At 35.9% G+C, this 23111-nt stretch overlaps 1 protein-coding gene across 22 annotated transcripts in view; it reads left to right on the top strand.

The window, feature by feature from the left end:
- LOC123534731 (inositol hexakisphosphate and diphosphoinositol-pentakisphosphate kinase 2-like) overlaps positions 1 to 23111 on the top strand; it is a 99532-nt gene that overhangs the window by 40651 nt on the left and 35770 nt on the right. For 16 of the 22 annotated variants that reach the window (XM_053519212.1, XM_053519218.1, XM_053519213.1 and 13 more), the window contains exons 18-28: positions 2030 to 2171; positions 3982 to 4208; positions 5139 to 5272; positions 6112 to 6226; positions 9393 to 9500; positions 10024 to 10149; positions 11297 to 12070; positions 14308 to 14394; positions 18629 to 18788; positions 19983 to 20060; positions 22733 to 22822. In XM_053519212.1, coding sequence (XP_053375187.1) covers positions 2030 to 2171; positions 3982 to 4208; positions 5139 to 5272; positions 6112 to 6226; positions 9393 to 9500; positions 10024 to 10149; positions 11297 to 12070; positions 14308 to 14394; positions 18629 to 18788; positions 19983 to 20060; positions 22733 to 22822 — 2041 coding nt within the window. The remainder of the gene's footprint in view (positions 1 to 2029; positions 2172 to 3981; positions 4209 to 5138; positions 5273 to 6111; positions 6227 to 9392; positions 9501 to 10023; positions 10150 to 11296; positions 12071 to 14307; positions 14395 to 18628; positions 18789 to 19982; positions 20061 to 22732; positions 22823 to 23111) is intronic. The other 6 variants (XM_053519229.1, XM_053519228.1, XM_053519227.1 and 3 more) reach the window with 1 other exon arrangement.

Genomic DNA, 23111 nt, shown 5'->3' with positions numbered 1-23111 from the left:
CCTGCAGTTTGTGATTGCCTCAGTCCATGAAGAAATTGAATCTCAACAATTAGCAAAGCTTCCTTTGATCCTATCTTAAGAAATCCACAAAGTTCTGTCCTCAAGATATAGTCGATTTTTCCAAAACCACAAAAAAAACATTTTACAGTGATGTTAAAAAATGCCATTAAACCCAGTCAAACAAAACCGTGTATTTATAGTAAAAATTGTCTTCATTAGATATATATACAGTATTATTACACTGATTTGACTTATCTGTCAGGGTTGATTACCTACAAGAGGGATACAGTGAAGCACTGTTAGATTGAGCATATATGACTTGAGCATCCTAAGCTCTTTGGAGCAATTCATAGTGTCTTAGGCCGTTTCCCTTACCTTTTATATGTTCAGTTTGTTCAAAACCTTTTCTATTTTCAGTTTTCTCGAAACCTTTTCTATGTTGAGTTTGCTCGAAACCTTTTCTATGTTGAGTTTGCTCGAAAACCTTTTCTGTGTTCAGTTTGCTTAAAACCGTTTCTGCGTTCAATTTTTAGCTCGACTTCGAAGAAAAAGTAGAGCTGTTGCACTCGCCCCGGCGTCGGCGTCGCCGTTGGTTAAAGTTTTTGATAAAGTCCAATATCTCTGTTACTATCAAAGCTGTTGACTTGAAACTTAAAATAGTTATTTACTATCAAAGTCTACACCAGGAGAAACAATCCCCATAACTCTGATTTGAATTTTGACAGAATTATGCCCCTTTTTAACTTAGAATTTTTGGTTAAAGTTTTTGATAAAGTCAAATATCTCTGTTTCTATCAAAGCTATTGACTTGAAACTTAAAATACTTACTTACCATCAAAGTCTACACCAGAAGAAACAATCCCTGTAACTCTGGTTTGAATTTTTACAGAATTATCCCCCTTTTTAACTTAGATTTTTAAAAAAATTTTTGGATGAAGTCAAATATCTCTGTTACTATTAAAGCTTTTGACTTGAAACTCAAAATAGTTATATACAATCAAAGTCTGCACCAAGAGACACAATTCCCATAATTCTGGTTTGAATTTTGACAGAATTATGCCCCTTTTTAACTTAGAATTTTTGGTTAAAGTTTTTGATAAAGTCAAATATCTCTGTTACTATCAAAGCTTTTGACTTGAAACTTAAAATACTCATTTACCATCAAAGTCTACACCAGGAGAAACAATATCCATAACTCTGATTGAATTTTGACAGAATTATGCCCCTTTTTAACTTAGAAATTTTTGTTAAAAGTCAAATATCTCTGTTACTGTTAAAGCTTTTGACTTGAAACTCAAAATGATTATTTACTATCAAAGTCTACATCAGGAGACACAATTCCCATAACTCTGGTTTGAATTTTAACAGAGTTATGTCCCTTTTTAACTTAGAATTTTTTTTACTGGCAAAGCTCTAATTCAGAGTCAAGCACTGAGAAAAGTCGAGCGCGCTGTCTTACGGACAGCTCTTGTCTATGTTCAGTTTGCTTGAAACCTTTTATATGGTCAGTTTGTTCAAAACCTTTTCTATGTACTGTTTGCTCAGAACCTTTTATATATTCAGTTTGCTCGAAACCATTTCTATGTTCAGTTCACTCAAAACTTTTTCTATGTTCATTTTGCTCGAAACCATTTCTATGTTCATTTTGCTTGAAACCTTTTCTATGTTTGGTTTGCTCGAAACCTGTTCTGTGTTCAGTTTGTTCGAAACCTTTTCTGTTATCAGTTTGCTCGAAACCTTTTCTATACATGTTCAGTTTGCTCGAAACCTTTTCTATGTTCAGTTTGCTCGAAACCTTTTCTATGTTCATTTTGCTGGAAACAGTTTCTATGTTCATTTTGCTGGAAACTCTGGTTAACTTGAGTATTATGCTCATTCCTTTGCAAACTGATGTGATTTATGTTTTACTGTGTAATTGGGATTTTGTTTATACAGCAAAAGTCAGTTTTTGTACTTTGGTCTGTTTTTATTTGGTCTGTTTTTATTAGTATCTAGTATTCTGTTCACATGTTTTATTTTATTTTACCAGTTGGCTCCTACGAGGAATACATCACTACTGAAGGCAATGGAGTTCATAAAGAATCCAAAGAAAATGTGCGATCGAATATATGATATGGTACAGGAAATCACAGCTAAAATAAAAACGCTTAAGATGGAAATTAAAACAAGAGGTAAGGGGTAAACAGTAATTAAGTACCTACCTTAGTAGGTTATTAGAGGGAGGTCAACAATGTGTGGGGAAATTGTTGAAATCTTGTAGAGAACAAGGTAGCTTTTGTGCAAAAGCCATTGAAAATGTGGATTATATGTACATAATTCAAATACATTTGAGAGAAGTGTACTAGATATGGCAATATAAATTTAATCTGCTAACTTGAAAATAATGGCAATGTACCACAGTAATTGATACTAATAGGTAAAATGGTGGGACTCAGGACAGTGTGTTAGGTATGATTGTCATAAGTATTACAGTAACTGTAAAATAATTCATGAGGAACAAATTTTGGATTTTATTGTTGCAGCAATCCGCGAAATTAAATTGCATTGAAGAAGACTAAGTAAAATTCACATTCTTCATGTCTTAAGATATATTGAAATCCATGATTAATTATCAAGCCCACCCGCCTAGCTCAGCAGGGAGAACACAGATCTATGGATCGAGGTCATGAATTCTCCATGACGATTTGATAAAAGACATTGTTTCTGAAGTCATTCATCCTCCACTTCTGATTCATGTGGGAAAGTTGGCGGTTACTTGTGAAGAACAGATTTGTACTGGTACAGAATCCAGGAACACTGGTTAGGTTAACTGCCTGCCGTTACATAACTGAAATCCTGTTGAAAAAACGGAATTAAACCACAAACAGACAAACAAACAATTTATTATCCACGTGAAATACTCAGTTTGGCCAAAACCACGAAAATTCATGCCCACGAAAAATGTATACTTTCACAGTAATAGGAAACAAGCAATAATACATGCACTATTTTCCTTGAATAAGAACATTTTTTATACGCCCGAAGGGACGTATTATGTTATGGCCCCGGTGTCCGTCTGTCCATCTGTCCGTCCATTAGTAATTTCGTGTCCGCTCTGTAACTCTTGAACCCCTTGAAGGATTTCAAAGAAGCTTGACACAAATGTTCACTACACCAAGACGACGTGCAGAGCGCATGTTCTGGATGTGTCATTTCAAGGTCAAGGTCACACTTAGGGGTCAAAGGTCATATGTGTTTCGTGTCTGCTCTGTAACTCTTGAACTGCTCGAATGATTTCAAAGAAACTTGGCACAAATGTTCACCACACTGAGACGACGTGCAGAGTGCTTGTTTCGGATGACTAGTTTCAAGGTCAAGGTCACGCTTAGGAGTGAAAGGTCATATGAGTGTGTTTCGTGTCCGCTCTGTAACTCTTGAACTGCTCAAAGGATTTCAAAGAAACTTGGCACAAATGTTTACCACACGGAGGTGACGTGCAGAGCGCATGTTTTGGATGACTTGCTTCAAGGTCAAGATCACACTTAGGGGTCAAAGGTCTTATGTGACTTTGCTTTGTGTATATTGCTCTGCATTGCAGTGCTCTTGTTTTTATTTTGCAGATCCTTTTTTGTTCTCTTACAGTAATTTTTGTTTTTGAATTACTTCCCTTTTTTGTTACTATAAATAGCTTATTTTGAAACTTTTTTATTATTGGCCATAGGGAAAAACCGAGACCACTTTTCTGTGATACAACATGGATAGTACATCCAATTTTTAGATGTATTTTGACATAACTTTACCTTGTAAGAATTTTTTTATGGACTTAGAATTATTTTTTTTTAATTTCTTCTTTTTGTTGTTCCTGTCTTTTGGGCTTTAACAGTCAAGTTCTTTAAATTTTGCTCCCATCCTCTGATGTAACCCTTTGGGCATATATTGCCCCGCTTGGCGGCGCTCTTGTTAGCAAATTTAACTAAAAAAAATTTCTTTTTGTTGTTACAGACCTAAAACTCTACCATGGAGAATCGTGGGAGTTGTTGATACGGCGCTGGGCAAAATTGGAGAAAGACTTCAAACTGAAGACTGATAACTATGATATAAGCAAGATACCAGATATATATGATTGTATAAAATATGATCTACAGCATAATCAAAAAACACTACAGTTCGATAGGGCAGAGGAGTTATTCCTGTCTTCTAAAGCTTTAGCAGATATTGTTATACCTCAGGTAAGTACAGTTTATCGTTGCAGTGCAAATGAATGCCGGTGTACGAAAACCAGCATTAGTGCTTTGCTATCAGCAAGGATCCAGATCAGTGTACGTCCATACTGTTTATCACCACATCCAGACTGTTTATCACAACATCCATACTTAGTCTACTTGTTTATCAGTTTCAGCACATGTATGCAACTGATAAGTGAACAGTATGGATCCACAGATGTGCGTGCTGATCTGGATCCATACCAGTCATAAAGCCTAAATGTTGGTTTTCGAACAGTGGAACTCAAACGTTTCTCTTTTTAACCAAAGATGTAAGATGGATTGGTAACTGTTAAAGTTACCTTAGAATGTCTAACATAGATGCTCTAGTTTCAAATGTAATTGAGGCTTCCAGAGCTCAAGTCTGTTGTTTTAAAGGCGTACGCTAGAATTCCCTGTATATGAGATGGGCGAAAATTTTCCCAATAACAGAATTTCTTTAAACTTTGGATATTGAGGGACAATCATCTAAGAAACAAAAAAAATGCAATAAAAATCATAGGTCACCAGATTCGAAAAAGAGTTATCTGCCCTTGAAAATGTCATTTTTGGGGGAAATGCCATTTTCAAGGGCAGATAACTCTTTTTCGATACCGGTGACCTATGATTTTTATTGCATTTTTTTTGTTTCTTAGATGATTGTCCTTCAATATCCAAAGTTTAAAGAAATTCTGTTATTGGGAAAATTTTCGCACCAAATTCTAGCATACGTCCTTAAGATGAAAGAGCATGACTGAATGTCTTGTCAACAAGACTCATAATATTCTGAGAAGTGTATGAATAGAATACCGGCCTCTGAACTACATTTTATAGTTACAGTGTTGTACATGTACATCTATTATTTTAGAGAAATTTGTCTTTATTGCATGAAAATAAAACTGCTGTTATAATTTACAGGAATATGGCATTACCGTTGAAGAGAAACTGCATATCTCTCAGAGTATATGTACTCCACTGATGCGTAAAATACATAGTGATCTTCACGTGGGTTGCCTAGCCATGGATGAGGAAAGTACGAGACTTAACTCCAAGTGAGTGGTTTAGATAGAATTGATTTTAGATTCAGTGGAATTCATTTTAAGACAATACTGTTTGAAGGATCCTAAGAAAGTAAAATAATTTGGAAAGTAAATTGTGTTAAGATATATGTACTTCATTAATGTCTGCTGTATAAAACAAGCATGGTAAGTTTCATGATCTGTTTACTGTAAACTCATTAATATTTGTGTATTCTTGCTTGTGTCATCCGTAATTTTAAATCCCAACGAACAAAACAAATTCTTATTTCTTTTTCTTTTTACTTTGAAATCCTTAAATTTAAGCCCCCACAAGATACCCATTTTGGCATAAACCATGAAAATGTATGCCAACAAAAAATTATTTCACATTATGTAATGAACTGAAAATTAAAAGTCAAAGCAAAGTTCCTGAGTAATGTCTAGAGACCTCTATTAATGAATGGGGATATTGTGCTTCGTTGGTCCAAATTCTACCATGTTTGTAAAGAAGCCATCCAGCTGGCTTGTAGAATGTAAGCAGTTCTGCCCATATACCTAAGATGTTCCTGAAATAATGTAACATGTAGCACCTGACCTGAGACTTTCCTTTTACAGTAAATACAGGAATATGCTGTACAATACAAGGTGTCATTGTGGCTTGAGACCATCAAAAATACAATTGAAACTCGGTATCTCGATCTTGCTTACCTGAAAATACCGCCTATCCCAAGAACATGTGCACAAACTATCATGATTTTAAGTCACATTTCGGTTATCTCCAAGTAAAACGCTTCATCCCTTGAAATTAGAGATACTGAATTTTAACTGTACTTAAAAAAAGTCAGTATTGTAAACAGATTTTTTTGTTTTAGGTATTCTAAAGGCGTATCTTCACCAGAGAGATTTGTAAGAACCAGACTGTATTTTACAAGTGAAAGTCATATACACAGTCTACTGAACATGCTACGTTTTGGTGGATTATGTGAGGTAAGTTATCATTTTATACCACCAGACACAAATTATATCGGGGCTATATTAAAGTCGCGCATGTCAGTCTTTCAGTAAGTGGTGTCCACTTTAGATTTTTTAAACTCATGGGAAAATTTTCATAAAACTAGCATTATTTATTTACCTTGTCAAGATTATGTGCAGAGCACACAGTCAAGGTCACTAAGATCAATATCAAGGTCACACTAAAGAGTCAAATGGCTTTGATTTGTGTCTGCACTATATTTTCATAGCTTGGAAGATTTTCATGAAACGTGCATCAGTTGTGTTGACCTCATCAAGATGACATGTAGAGCGCACGACTCGTGTCACAGAGTCTAAGGTCAAGGTCACACTTGGAGGTCAAAGAACAAATAGCTTTAACAGCTGTGAAGATTTTTATAAAACTTATCTTGGTTATTTAACTCATGGAGATGATGTGCATGTGCAGAATGATGACCTATGGTCTAAACTGCTTGGAAGGATTTTCACAAAGATAGTTATGTCTCCCCCAGGAGACATATTGTTTTTGCCCTGTCCGTCCGTCCGTCCGTCCTTCCGTCCGTCCGTCCGTCCGTCTGTACGTCACACTTCATTTCCGAGCAATAACTGGAGAACCATTTGACCTAGAACCTTCAAACTTCATAGGGTTGTAGGGCTGCTGGAGTAGACGACCCCTATTGTTTTTGGGGTCACTCCGTCAAAGGTCAAGGTCACAGGGGCCTGAACATTGAAAACCATTTCCGATCAATAACTAGAAAACCACTTGACTCAGAATGTTGAAACTTCATAGGATGATTGGCCATGAAGAGTAGATGACCCCTATTGATTTTGGGGTCACTCCGTCAAAGGTCAAGGTCACGGGGGCCTGAACATTGAAAACCATTTCCAATCAATAACTAGAGAACCACTTGACCCAGAATGTTGAGACTTCATAGGATGATTTGTCATGAAGAGTAGATGACCCCTATTGATTTTGGGGTCACTCCGTCAAAGGTCAAGGTCACAGGGGCCTGAACATTGAAAACCATTTCCGATCAATAGCTAGAGAACCACTTGACCCAGAATGTTGAAACTTCATAGGATGATTGGTCATAAAGAGTAGATGACCCCTATTGATTTTGGAGTCACTCCATCAAAGGTCAAGGTCACAGGGGCCTGAACATGGAAAACCATTTCCGATCAATAACTAGAGAACCACTTGACCCAGAATGTTGAAACTTGATAGGATGATTGTACATGCAAAGTAGATGACCCCTATCGATTTTAAGGGTCACTCCATTAAAGGTCAAGGTCACAGGGGCCTGGCCATTGAAAACCATTTCCGGTCAGTAACTTGAGAACCACTTGACCCAGATTGTTGAAACTTAATAGGATGATTGGTCATGCAGAGTAGATGACCCCTAACGATTTTGGGGTCACTCTGTGAAAGGTCAAGGTCACAGGGGCCTGAACATGGAAAACCATTTCCGGTCAGTAACTTGAGAACCACTTGACCCAGAATGATGAAACTTCATAGGATGATTGGTCATGCAGAGTAGATGACCCCTAACGATTTTAGGGTCACTCTGTTAAAGGTCAAGGCCACAGGGGCCTGAACATGGAAAACCATTTCCAATCAATAACTTGAAAACCTCTCGACCCAGAATGTTGAAACTTCATAGGATGATTGTTCATGCAGAGTAAATGACCCCTATTGTTTTTGGGGTCACTCCGTTAAAGGTCAAGGTCACAGGGGCCTGAACATTGATAACCAGTTCGATCAATAACTTGAGAACCACTTGACCCAGAATGTTGAAACTTCATAGGATGATTGAACATGCAGAGTAGATGACCCCTATTGATTTTGGGGTCAGTCTATTAAAGGTCAAGGTCACAGTGGCCTGTTCATGTAAAATCATTTTTTGGAAATAACTTGAGAACCACTTGACCTACAATGTTGAAACTTAATAGGATGATTGGACATGCAGAGTAGATGACCCCTTTTTATTTTGAGGTCACTTGATCAAAGGTCAAGGTCACAGGAGCCTGAACGGTGACTTGAGAACCACTAGGCCAAGAGTGTTGAAATTTAGCGGGATGACTGGACATGCCAAGTAGATAATCCCTATTGCAGCCAACCATCAGTGTCTCTTTGACTTTCGCTCCTGACCTCTATTGACTTCTTGCCTATAGGACTTTGCATTGGGGGAGACATGCGCTTTTTTACAAAAGCATTTTCTAGTTTCTCTTGTTATCCTCCAGGACCTATAGACAACATGCAACATACACAACCGAGTTCACTAGTTAATGTCAAGACCACATTTAAAGGCCAAAGGTCACGATTACATCATTTTACTCTTCAGGCATCAAAGCAGGGTTTGGTGGTATTAATCATCTTTAGTGATAGCTCAATTTTTAGGTAGTTGAAAAAAGCTGTTGACTGTTTTGCTTCTGTAACAAAAGGATGTTTACTACTATTAAAGTGAATTTAAAACATGTAAATCCAAAAATAGAATTGAATAGGTTGCCTGATTCTGTAAAGGCTGCATGGCAAATAGGATTTGATTTTGTTTCATTTGTTCATTCAACTGATGGAGTAATGGCTTTTAATTTTTTATCCTTGATAGGAAGATTTGGGCTTAACAGGCATAGTCCCAACTTTTTTCGTGTCAGTTGTCCTGTTTCTGTGAACATTTATGCCATGTATTTGTAATTTTTAAAAGCTTTTCTCCATTTTCTGACCAGGCCAAGTGCTCGGTTTATGTGTGGCCTCCCTGGCTGAGTGCTAAAGTTCATGACTTTGTAGCGCTTGTCCCTCACATCTTTATGTTCTAGCATAGCTCATGTGAGAATTTAGGAGGTCGATGGCTCTACCAAGATGCCTTTCTGTGCCTGAGTTAATTCCCGCAGGAAATTGAATCAACTTAAAGTTAGTTAATTACCATAAAAAAAAACAAAATGAAAGCAGATGACATTTATTAAAGTTCGAACTACATATTTATATACAGGTGAATGGGATCTTGAAATGTGGAAGTTTGTTGATATAGGCATGATAGGTTGTTGCAAACCTAAATCTTTAACTGTTAGATTACCATTAGCATTGTGTTAGCAAACTGATATCCATATGATGTAAGCAGTATGCATTACTTATGATAAATTTTTTTGTTTATATGTCACTTTGTAGGAAGTAAAAGATGAACAGTGGAAGAAAGCCATGGACTTTCTGAGTACCACACCAGAGCTAAACTATATGACACAAATTAACATTATGATGTTTGAGGACCCGTCAAAGGTATTTGTGTAGATGGATTTTATATGAAGTTAGAATGTACATGTAGTTAGATAGGATAAAGTATGCAAAAGTAGATAAAGTATGCAAAAGTTTAGACAATGAGAAATTGATTTTTTAAGGAAATAATGTCAGGCTTTATGGTACTGTGAAATCAATATTTGTGAGGGACTTATTTTGGCTGTTCCAAACCCCTCCACCCCACCCCCACCTCCACCCCCTAAAATTTAAGTAAAATGAACACAGAAAAGTGTCAATGTATCTTTGAAATTTGAATTCAGTTTTATCTTGAAATAGCAATTTGTTTTAAACCCATGAAATGATACCTGATTTCACAGTATAAGATGAAGATATTCTGCTTTACAGCCCACTAGAGAAAAATGAATCAATTTTGTTTTCGTACTTTCTTTAATTTCATATTTAACATTGTATATGCCTTGTGTACCTAATAAGGAAACAGAACTGATGGATATTTTATACAGTGACTGTCTATAGTATTTTTGTCATTCGTTACTTTTTATTACAGGACGTAGGTTCACCAGAGAAGTTCCATGTAGAATTACACTTCAGTCCTGGAGCATATACCAGCAGTGATAAGAATGTGGTCAACCCTGCAGGTTCTGGCTATAGAACTTCCTTCTTGGTGAGACAGGTGTGTTAAACATTTCAGTATAGTGAAAATAAGGCTTATCAGTGTCTGTTGAAAAGGCTGTTTTGTCATTTATTCATGTTAACCGTTGTCAGTACTGTTATTGAAAAAAAAAACTTATCACAGTCTGCCAAAAAGGTTATTTTGTAGTTGACAATACTGGTAGTGAAAAGAACTTATCACAGTCTGCCAAAATGGTTAATTTGACATTTATTTATGTTGATAGTGGACAATACTGGTTAGTTACTGTTCAGTGTTTACTGAAGATCATTTTAAGGAAGCAAGTGATAGGGTTATAAAGTTCAAGTTATTTCTAGGGTATTTAATTTTAGCAAAGGGTCCTGGATTAGCTCAATAGGTTGGAAAGTTTGATCCTAGGATGAGGCAAAGTTCTCTGTGACAGTTTCTGAAGGTATTGTTTCTTCCAGCCCAGATTCCTATAAGGAAGTTGTAATTAATATAGTATTGGTATAGAATACAGCAGCTGAAGTTAAGTTCTCAAATGCTTTTATGTAAAATGAAACGGTGTTAAAAAGGCACATATCAAAAATGTTAAACAAAATAATTCAGTATATACAGCATGATGTAGGATGTCTATAGAAAAGGTTATGAATTGATTAACTTGCTGTGAATGTAAAATTTGGCACTTCCTGCTTTCTCTCTGTTTGAAACAGAAATTGTACCTGACAACAGGAATGTTTTCTTGATAAATGTAATGTACAAAAACTGAACAAGCTTGCAGCCTTTATAGTAAACTTCAAGTGAGATGTCTTTCTAATGAAGTCTTTAGAGTCAAAATTTTGACCAAGCAAGATTTATCTATATAGATGAAGTAATTATTTTATTGTTTACATATTAATACAGCAGTATAGAACAAAGTTGTTCAAACATTGTAAATGCCTGCCAGCTTTGTTAAATCTGGAGACTGCAGATCTGCTGATTGTGAGTCAATGAGTTCAGTGCCTGGGCCAGAAGGCAATGTTTCTAAATTTTGTCCTCCACTACTGCAGGTAAGTTCCGGTACAGGATTCAAGAAAACTGGTAAGGTTGACTACCCACTATTACAAAACTGAAATACTGTTTAAAAAAGCTGCACTCACACCAAAACAAACAAACTCAGCTAAGAATGTTTTACTTTCATATGTTGTAGAGTAAAAAAGGACATGAAAGTGGAGTAAAACATAAAGATGGACCTGATGACCAAGGAAAAGCAGAAATTATACAGGAAACTATCACAGAGGAAAGTTACACTGAAGAATCTATAGTTCTTGATAACTTAGAAATAGAAAAACCTAGTGAAGATACCGATATAGCAGTTGATAAAGGTGTTAAAGAAAGTAAGACATCTGAAAAAGTTGATATGCCTAAAGAAGATAAAGAAGAATTAAAAGTGCCACATATCACTTTGCAAGTTAACAGTGAAAATATTGAACTAGAAAGTCCAACCAGAAATGTTCCAACTGTGATAGGTAAGGATTTGAAAGATATTGAAAACGATGCTGTGAATGAAGAACAAGCACCTTCTGTTAATGAGTTAGTACTTGAAAAAGCAGCAGGTACTGATGAAAACATTGAAAGTGTTGGCTCACAATGTGATATTGAGGATTCAATAAATACTGATACTGGGATAGACAAACCAAGTAGTGGAGTGAATGTGAAAGATGAACTAAAAAAACTGGAAAATGAACAGATGGACACAAGTCAGAAAATTAAAAAGAAATTTGATGTGTCTGCCGCAAGCCAATCTGAAGTAAAGAGAGCAAAGGTTTTTGAAAAACCTCCAGCTAAAAAAGTAAAGGCAGAGAAGAAAGATATAGATGCATCAACTCATGATGAAGTGATGTTTGATGATGCTTTTTCAGAAAAGGTGTCAGATGATGAACACTCTAAGACAATAACCAATACATCAGATCTACTAGACCAGGTAATTAATTATAAATTATCATTCAATGAAATTAAAAGCTTTAGGAAAGATGTTAAGTACAAAAACAGTGATGTACAGTCAGAAGAAAGAGAAAAGGCAGTTTCATTATTGACTGTTTACTAAGTTATGGTTTGATTGATTACATTTATCATTTGCATATTCCACTGCTTAGAAGAATATATTCTGTGCTTTGATAACTATCTACACAGATAACCGATGAAGAACATGCATGAACACATTTGGTTTAGATCAATGTTTTGTATGAAATTTCTTAAATTTCACCACTATTTTATAGGGTTATTTGTCAGGCTTTTAGGACCTTCAAACCTCCCTTGAAAAAAATGTTTGAATGTGTATTGTTATCGTCAAAAGATCAATTGTTGCTTTGAAAAAGAATGTTTTAATAAAAAAATATTCGCAGATGATCATGATAAAATGAAATCTGTTTAAACAATTCTTTCAAAAATGTCACAAGGGAGAAAAATGGAAGATGGGTAAAAGCTTGACTAACAAATTGATCTTATCTTCAGTTTCCAGCGTTTTAAAAGTTGAGTTTGGAAACCAGTTTCAAATTGTTCTGCTGCCATTGGTAAATCCCAGTTTTATACTCGACAACTAGTCAGGTGCTGCAGTTTTTGAGACTGGTTTCCAAACTTAAGTTTACAACATAGGACAAAGGATAGGCTACTGCTTCAGTTAATGCTTATGGTCAGGCTAAAAAGGCACTGGTACTGACTGGTTGCACAGAAATTTAACAAATAACAGAAACGGGCTGCTTAAGGTAGTTCTGCATGTTTTGAACAAATTTTGTTCTGCAATGTAGAATTTCATTACACCATATTTTTTTTCCAAAGTATCATCGTATCCAAAGGAAATTCAGACAATAAAAGAGATAGGATAAATTCTTGACGTTTTCTGGACTGATTAAGTGCTGTAATGTGTGGTAAAGGGAAATGATAGAAGATATTTGTATGTCTCAGTGTAAAATTGAGATATCTTTTACGAGTGAACACCATACCGTAGATACCCATGTATAATGCGCAGTTTTTTGACCCCCGGGACCACCCCCGAATCGTGGGTGCGCATAATACACAGGTATAGACAATTTTCCAACTTCAAAACAAGTTTGTTACCGATGTTCGCCATTTTGGTAAAGGGAAACTACTCCCCGTGCTTACTGTCACCGCTAAAATCTAAGATTGCTGTTACGTTCCGTAAAAGATCGAATGGTTTATTTTTCTTTCAAACAAAATTAATTTCATATAAATTTAAAAGTATTTTGATGAAAGAAATGTTAATAAATTACAAAAATTATAATACTAATTAAAGATCGAGAATTATCTTTAACCGAGACCAAACTGTGAACAACATAATATACACGAGGTGACACGTTAATTGCCGGTAATTACTGGCTATTTGATCGTGACAAAAAGACTATCACACCTTTTGTTATGGTTTGAATTGAGAAGCCTATGTCATTTTGAAAGATACCATTCCGAAATATTGAATCAGCTGCTGTAGTACCGCGAGACCGATGCTGCTCTCTGCCGCTGAAATAAAATTTATTACCGGTGTCGATGTAAACTCTACTTTCGTTTTCCATCCACCTCAAAATTGACCAAAAATGTTTTTTTCCCAGGATTTTGGTCCAAAATCTGGGGTGCGCATTATACACGGGTGCGCATTGTACATGGGTATCTACGGTATTCAATATTTTCATGAATGGCATAGCTACAAGTGAAAATGTAAGATGTGGTGTTCATGAGTGAAAGATATTTTGATCTTAAATGCAAAACAAGTGTTCTTTTTATATCATGTTTTGATTAAATTTACCCATTTAATAGTTTCTTACTAGTGAAAAATGTATTAGATATTTTTCACTGTGAAAATACCAGATATATTTCACTCTAGTATCTCAATAATTCACTGAAAAGCATGTAATAAAATAAGCCGTGCCATGAGAAAACCATCATAGTGGCTTTGTGCCCAGCATGGATCCAGACCAGCCTGCGCATCCACGCAGCCTGGTCAGGATCCATGCTGTTCGCTAACAGTTTCTCTAATTGCAATAGACTTTGAAAGTGAACAGCATGGATCCTGACGCGCAGGCTGGTCTGGATCCATGCTGGTCGCAAAGCCACAATGTTGGTTTTCACATGGCGTGGCTCAAATGATGTTTAAATCTGTGACAGTCTTGACCTTAGTGGAAATAGATGATACCAACCTATCTTTTTCAGTCAAGGAAAGGGATACCGCAGCCGAAGTCACCTGACCCAGACATACCTGAATGGGATTGGGATGACGCTTCTACACAGACTGAAAAGGTTTCATATTCTTTACTGTAAAATCAGTGCTTTTGTAGATAAACATTAAAAAAAAAAACAATCACTAGAAGTGTTTACATGTAGGAAAAGTGTTTATAAAGTTTCTTTGCAAAGAAAGCTTTAAAGAGAAAGCAGCATTGATGCTTGATTTATCTGAACATTTTTGCCAACAACATGTACTTTGTGTTGACTGTCAAAATTTCGGATTGGTGTTTAGGTTTGTGTTTGTCAGTTGGAACTTCCTGTACATCCAGACTGCCTTCACTTATTTTATACATTGCTCTGTGGTATACTTTCCTAGATAACCACCATTGAAGTGTAGATAATTATGATGTTATGAAACCCTCCTCCCCTCCCCTTCCTGTTTCTGTTCATTAGCAATTTCGTGTCCGCTCTAACTCTTGAACCCCTTTAAGGATTTCGAAGAAACTTGACACAAATGTTCACCATATCGAGACAACGTGCAGAGTGCATGTTCTGGTTGGCTCGCTTCAAGGTCAATGTCACACTTAGGGGTCAAAGGTCATATGACTTTGTTTTGTGTTCGCTCTGTAACTCTAGAACTGCTTGAAGGATTTTAAAGAAACTTGGCACAGATGTTCACCACATCAAGAGGACATGCAGAGCACATGTTTCGGACAGCTCCCTTGAAGGTCAAGGTAACACTTAGGGGTTCATCTGTCTGTCAGTCCGTCCTTCCCTTAGCAATTTCGTGTCTGCTCTGTAACTCTTGAACCCTTTGAAGGATTTTGAAGAATCTTGACACAAATGTTTACCACATCAAGACGATGTGCAGAGCGCATGTTCTGGATGGCTCGCTTCAAGGTCAAGGTCACACTTAGAGGTCAAAGCCATATGACTTTGTTTCATGTCCGCTCTGCAGTGTGCGACATTAACGGTAGCCCGATCGCCAATGGCTACGAAAAATTGGCTCGGGCGACAGAAAATCGGCAGACCGTAGCCCGTCGGGCTATGAAAAATTCTGAGGGATAAATTTACCAAAAAGATCATTGCAAACGTGGGAGCAAAATAGTTACTCTGAAGCTTCAAACTTCGCTCAAATCCAGTCTCAAAGCGAATTCAAGTCACCCGAATTTTTTTTTGGATGCGCACCCGCTAATCTTTTGACAATATGTGCGTTGAATACACATACACACTCGCCGATAGCATAATTAAGCTCCGCCTACTTCAGGTACTTGTGAGATTTTCGCGAGAAGTGTGAAAGCAAATCAAATTATCGGTTTCACCAGAGGCAACTGTGATAGGCCAGTCAGCGCCGCGGTTACGTCTTTGACACTTAGCAATTAGTTGTCAACACGTGCGAGTCGTTTTCTAAAGAAATTGTCAATTACATATGCGATTAATTGGAATTATAGACACAATTATTTGGTATCCATGGTAAAAGAACGACATGTAAAGTATTAACTTCGTAAAACTTTGATGGATGAATTGATTTGAATACCGGTATGTATTTCTAGGTTTGACACAGTTTACTTTCAGTTTTATTCGAATGAGAAACAGTTCACACAAGTGGTGACTCTGTATAAATGTGTATGGATAAATGATGTAACTAAGAAAATGAATGGTCATTGAATCAATTCACAGCGTCGAGGTAGAAATATAAAAATTAATGGAGTCTTCCAACTTCTCCCTAAAGTCTCCCACTTCTCCTTAAATCAGTTTGAGGGACAATTGACTTCTCCCAAAAAATAATGGGCCTAGCGAGACCCCTAGTCAGTCTACTGCCAAGCTATTTCTTGTCTAAAAAGCTGTTTAGATCTCTTTTCATGACTCTGTGTCTTTGACTTTCTGCACAATTTTGTGAACACTGTTTCAGATTTTGAAATCAATTCTGAAAAACTCGTACAAATTTCTGAAATATATCAATATTCACCATCCTACAGCAGTATATTGAAAGAAATTAAATATTACTAGAATGAAAGTCTTGTTCATTCTTGAGCGAAAAATTAGTGGGGCTACGAAAAATTCTGTCGGGCTACAAAAAATTGGAAGTCCGTAGCCCCATAGGCTACGGTGTTAAAAAGTTAATGTCGCACACTGGCCGCTCTGTAACTTAAACTGCTTGAAGGATTTTAAAGAAACTTAGCACATATATTCACCACATCAAAACAACATGCAAAGCGCATGAAAAAAATCTACAAGATATTGTTGTCACTTGATCGTCAGCGTTGGTTAAAGTTTTTGTTTAGGTCCACCTTTTCTCAAAAACTTCAAGAGCTTCAACACACTTACTTATCATCATAAGATAACTGTGTAAACCAAGAACTATAACTTGCATTTTGTCAGAACTATGGCCGTTTTTGTACTTAGTAATTCAGAACTATATATTTACACTTCTTACATACTAACCAGCACTTGCAGACAAGCGATTACACCCATAGGCAGTGCTCTTGTTTGCTTGATGATGTTCAGATTTAATAATTTAAAGTAGTTGTTTTGTATTTAACTTCAATACTTAGTTGCACCTGGGCTAAGAAAGTTTTGAACAATGTTTAAAATGTTTGCTTATGCTATATTCACTATAATTTAAAAAATGTCTATTTTGCTTCGGCTTAATCTTTGGGAAGTGCTAATGAATTTCATTTTTAAGAATGGGATATTGGTTTTTCAATATATAGTAATATTGTTAACACTAATTTGCATGAAATTTGAAAGGGAAATTATTTTCTTTAGACTTTAAAGATTGACTATCGAATGAAATGCCATATTTTATGCCCTTACTTGAATTCAGCAGTATTACCACTATGCAGCCTGAATAGCACTGCAGCGCTCAATATTTTTACATATCTTTAAGACAATCATTAAGGATACATCTAACCCAGCTGAAAACAAACCCTTTATATCTGTTTTGATGAGGAAATGATATCTTGGGATTCGAACTTGCAAAGTGTGGTTTCATAATCTTATTGTAAAACCTCTAGGCCACACAACTTTCTTCTCAATACATCTCATTTTGTATATGAATATGCCTAGAAAATTTGTCTCTAATATTTTAGTAAATAAAAGAAGTTAGGGATAAATGCAGTATCATGCCAACATAGTCCAGTGGTAGAGACTGTGACATCAGATACAGCAATCAGAAGACCAGATCTTAATTATTCCATTCATTTGTTAATGTACAAGTTGTATATCTTAGATTTTTAAAGGTACATTTTCAAAATTATAACTTAACAAGTAACTTGGGAAACCCTTTCCTTGTAATTATATGCACCATGTGGTTCTGGGACGATCTGTGTATGAAAAGAATTGGAACCACTGGCTTACCCTTGCATGATCGTAAGAGGTGACTAAATAGGGTCTTAACACTTGGTTTTGCTGTAACTCTGTGATTCCAGCAGGTATGCAAATTTTGATTCCATACCTCATGTTTTTATTTCGATGTAAATGAGATGTGAAACCAAAATTTGTAGTCCTGTTTGGCACCATATAACCTATACTGTGTTGGTGCACCGTAAAACCCAAATAAATAAATAAATTATAATTATATAATTATGACAATATTTACAAATTCTTGCAAACTGTGTTATCAATATTCTTGTAAGTCTTGCAAACATGTGTTATCAGTATTCTTGTAAGTCTGGCAAACAGTGTTATCAGCTTGTAAGACAGTGTTATCAATATTCTTGTAATTCTTGCAAACAGTGCTATCAGCTCCGGCGGTAATACGTCGTACAAATAATTTTACTCAGGCTGTACCATCGTGAAATTATTACGCCCAACTTATACCACCCATCGTGCATAAATAGTGTTATAACACTCTTGTGCTATAAATTATTTCTTAAATGAACATTAATCTAGGAGGATACTTTATAATATTGCAGTGATAATAGTTTTGGTAAGATAACTAGATCAGTTATGAGAAAGTTCTGAGGTAGAAAATTATTGCCAAGATACAAGAAAAAATCCAGTAAGTAAGTTGATAAGGTTGGACAAGTCATAAAGACATATTTGAACTGGTCACAGGACACTAAATCAATGAAGGTTTTAATATATCAGTCTTAAACAGATAGTTATGGTAAGCCATAACTGTAACTTAAAGACTTCAATCAGTGAACGTGAAATAAAATCACTAAAATTAACACTTGTATAAATTGAACAAAAACTATTACTTTTAAAGGCTTGTGTCATGTAAGAAGTTTTGTTCTGATAGTATGCTAAAGTGAAATGTAAGTACTATAGTTTGATATTTTTTATATTTTTGATCTGTTTTCAGACTGTTGGATCTTCAAGTAGCACCCTGAAGTCTGCAAAAAGTGGAACGTCTGAAGATGCTAACTTAACATTTCCAGCTGTAACGATAAGTGAAAACTCAGTATCTAAGCCTATTCAGATACACTTACCTGGATCTAGTAAACCTAGGGACAGAGCTGGTAGTAAGTTAAAAACAGTATTGTTATATATTTCCTCCTTAGAGCCCATATCCATTGGCATTCTGTCTAAATGGCAAACTAACTTTAAAATGCTGAATTTTCATTATTCTATTATTACGCAGACATCACATTTTTTATATGAACGTCTATAAGCATGTTGCTCTTTCACGCATAACCTTGTAAAATTTTTGGAGAGCGTATTTATTATAAAGACATTCACTGGACACAAGTACTTGAGCACATAGTTAACACTTAGCCTGCTGGCGGCGATTGGTTTTGCTTTTGCGACCAGTGCAGACCAAGATCAGCCTGCACATCCGTGCAGGCTGATCATGGTCTGCACTGTTCGCTATTCAGTTAGTAAATTTTCAGTGAACACCCCTTCAAATAATAAATGGTATTGCCCAAACTGAATGACGGAACAGTCCATTTTAGAAATTTAGCAGGCTAAGGGTTAAAAGTAGAATTTTCTGTCAATGCAAACTGACTGGGAATGACCTACTTACTGTTTGATCAACCAGATCCATGACAGGTTTTATTTCTAGGGAGGCGGCTTTCCCAGGTATAGATATAAGATATATGAGCCGTGCCATGAGAAAACCAACATAGTGGTTTTGCGACCAGCATGGATCCAGACCAGCCTGCGCATCCGCGCAGTCTGGTCAGGATCCATGCTGTTCGCTAACAGTTTCTCCAATTCCAATAGGCTTTAAAAGCGAGCAGCATGGAGCCTGACCAGACTGCGCGGATGCGCAGGCTGGTCTGGATCCATGCTGGTCGCACACCCACTATGTTGGTTTTCTCATGGCACGGCTCATATATCCGGTCTGTAGAGGTGAAAGTATTATATCTACATTTCCGGACTATTAAAAAATCTTTAAAAATGTCAGTTTTATGGACAAAATTTTTTTTCTGTATAAAATTCTGGTCCATAGAAGTCCTAAAAATGCTTACAAGGAAATACATGTTGCTTTTTATACTATATAAGAAAATCTGAAAAGTTTTATAACAGTCTAGATTTACCAGGAAATAAAAGTTAAAATGGTGTCCAAAATGGCTGAAAATTACCACGGAAAACACCATACTAAAGTCTTTTTTTTTTCCTAAGATAAAATTATTTCAAAGAGACTGATAAGCTTTCATTTGACTATTTTACATATGTGCCGTGCAGATTAACACTTAAGCTTTATTTCATAGGTTTTGAGGGCATGAAAAGTTTTGAGGAGAAGAGAAGCCGTAGCCTTGAGGATCATGAAAATAAAGAGGCTTGTCTCGGTAAGAATCTTTTTATGTACATGTATGTTTTATGAGGGTTTTCCCAAATAAATTGTATAACAAAAATTCTCCAAAACATGTGAAACCGTGTGTTGTTAACACAGTGGTTGAGATCACAGTCCTTGCAGGAGTAAGAGAATCTGTAGAAAAAAATTCATAAGGTAGTGCTGAATATGTTCCAAGAACAAAAGCTGAATTAATCTCACTTTGTAGTTATAATTATAGGTTATTAGATTTGTATCAAGAAATATGCATGAGTTTTGCAGCAGTAATATTGCGTGACTCTAGGAATGCAGTGTTATTCTGTCAAAGAACAAGACAGTGCATATTTCTCGATGCAAATCTAATAATCTTTTTATTACATAAAATTATGCATCTACACTTAAAACTATTATGTAAATGATACAAATATTTTATAAAAAGTGAAAATGAAAATATCGTTGTTAAAGAACTTTTAAGCATGACGGCATACATGAAACTGACGTCACAAAATTAATGACGTCACACACCCGATATGAAATTTGAATGTCAATATGGAAAAATATTGACGTTTCAAGTTTCATTGAAAATTAAAAGAATTTTTAAATGAGTATGTAATAAATATAAAATATTTGTTTGTTTCACTGTAAGATCATAATGCCCCATTAATGCAAAAACGTACCTAGTGCTGATAATTAAAGAAGGTTATGGTTCCTTTTTGCCTATTAATTACATTTTCCAGCAAATTACTGAAATATACGAGTGAAAAACATCTAGTAATTTAATCAAAAAGTATTAAACACATATTTCAGCAATACAAGTCAGAGTGACTACAAAAGTGGTAAAATAATACTCAAACCACTGAAATGGAATCTGTTTGCTTTACATGTCCGTTCAAAATACCTTTTACTCATCAACACCAGATTTTACATTTTCATTTTCACTTGTAGCTGAAACCATTGCTTTAAGATGATGTGAAAGACATTAATAATTTTGCCCCATTAGTGCAAAAAGGTACCATAACTAGCATGAATTGTTAATCTCATCAAAAGAGTGCACAACTCAGGTCGCAATCCAAGATCAAGGCCACAACTGAAGATCAAATGTCATGATCACAACATTTTACTTCGCTGTACCAAAGCAGTATATCTTGTATCTGGTTTGAGGACAAAGTGACACAAAGCACCCAAAGCAGAGAGAGCGAGACAGAAATTTTAGATACAGACATCATCTGACATGTCTGGCTAACTTAGCCTAGCTGTTTGTGAACTAAGATAGCCTTGTTCTTTTACATACCAATACATGCAGACCCCAGTTTCCTCAGTTTTCACAAAATTAAGCTATACACATGCATAACATACCTGAAAAAAAATTTAAAGTGTCAAACATGTAAATGTACCTGTACTAGCAAAAAATCAATAAGAATATCACCTTGAAGCATAAAACAACCAAGCAAAGTAATAGAAGACTCTGTTTGATTGAGTGTGATCATGAGTTCCTGAGAGATAATGAAATGCTTAACACCTTTAATTGAATTTGTGAGTCATTGTTAACAGATTCTGGTACAGGGTAGCATCAGTACTCTTAATTAACCTATAAATCAAACAGTGTTGCAAAAAGTTCTTTTGGCAACTTAAGAAATGACAAGTTTAATCAAAGAACTTTAAAACTATTGTGAAATAATTCTTTATCAAATAAGTGGACATGAAATTTTGTGGTTTTGGCCAAAACAGTTACTTAACCCTTATCATGCTGGACACAATTGATTCTTCATTAATTTTGCAACCAGTGTAGATCATGATCAGCCTGCACATCCATGCAGTCTGATCAAGATCTGCACTGTTCGCAATTAAGTCAGTATCTTTTAGGTTAACACCCCTTTTAACAGTTGATGATTTTACAAGTATATAATCTTGAAACAAGATATGTAATAATGACGATTGGCTTACTTTTAACAGAGAAGAAACCAAAAATGTTGTGTTTTTGGGGGTGGGGGCTCCGTTGCCCAGTGGTTAAAGTCACTGACTTCAAATCACTTGCCCCTCACATATTTGGGTTTGAGTTGCAATCGTGACATTGAATTCTTCATAATAAGGAAGCCAGGTAGCTGGCTTACAGAAGGTTGGTGGTTCTACCCAGGCGCCAGCTCGTTATGAAATAATGCACAGAGGGGCACCTTGGGTCTTTCTCCACTATCAAAAGCTTGAAAGTTGCCGTATGACCTTTAATTGTGTTGGTATGACGTTAACACCAACAAAAACAAACAAAAACTGTTGGGAATGGGGTGTTGTGAAGAAAAAACACAAAAGTATGCATATCTCATCTGATGTTATAGAAGAATCTTATTACATTTGAGCCGCACCATGAGAAAACCAACATAGTGCATTTGCGACCAGCATGGATCCAGACCAGCCTGTGCATCTGCGCAGTTTGGTCAGGATCCATGCTGTTCGCTAATGGTTTCTCTAATTGCAGTAGGTTTTGAAAGTGAACAGCATAGTTCCTGACCAGACTGTGCAAATGCGCAGGCTGGTCTGGATCCATGCTGGGCGCAAATGCTCTATGTTTGTTTTCTCATGATGGGGCTCATTTTTGTACAAGATAGTTCATACTGTGATGATGAAATTACCTTTTCATGACTAACTGAAAATTAAACTTATTCTTTACATATTTGTTAAATTGATGGTTTTCAGGCAATCAGAAAAGTAACCGGACAGTCAAATCATTACCATTTCGTTACTCGTTGACTGACGTACGCTCTATGGATTTACCAGAACATATAAGTTTGTATTACACATATGTTAGCAGACATGTTCACACAGTTACAGAATGTGTAATCTACCAGTAGCACCTTTATTCTTTGTCTTTTTTTTTTTGCCCATGCAGGGTTAGGATTTATCTTATTTTGTGCTTGCAAATTTTTTGGGTGTAAGAAATTTCAACTCAGAAAAGTTAATATCAACTTTACTTGAAGTTTTGTTGCAACCAGTTTTGATAGAAATTTATATTCATAAATTCCGGGTATTTTTCTTTGGTTGACATTTAGTCACAAGAAATTGGTTTGCGTATAAA

The sequence above is a fragment of the Mercenaria mercenaria genome, chromosome 12, assembly GCF_021730395.1.
Source record: "Mercenaria mercenaria strain notata chromosome 12, MADL_Memer_1, whole genome shotgun sequence".
Classification (NCBI taxonomy): domain Eukaryota; kingdom Metazoa; phylum Mollusca; class Bivalvia; order Venerida; family Veneridae; genus Mercenaria; species Mercenaria mercenaria.
This window is presented reverse-complemented; position numbering and strand designations above follow the sequence as displayed.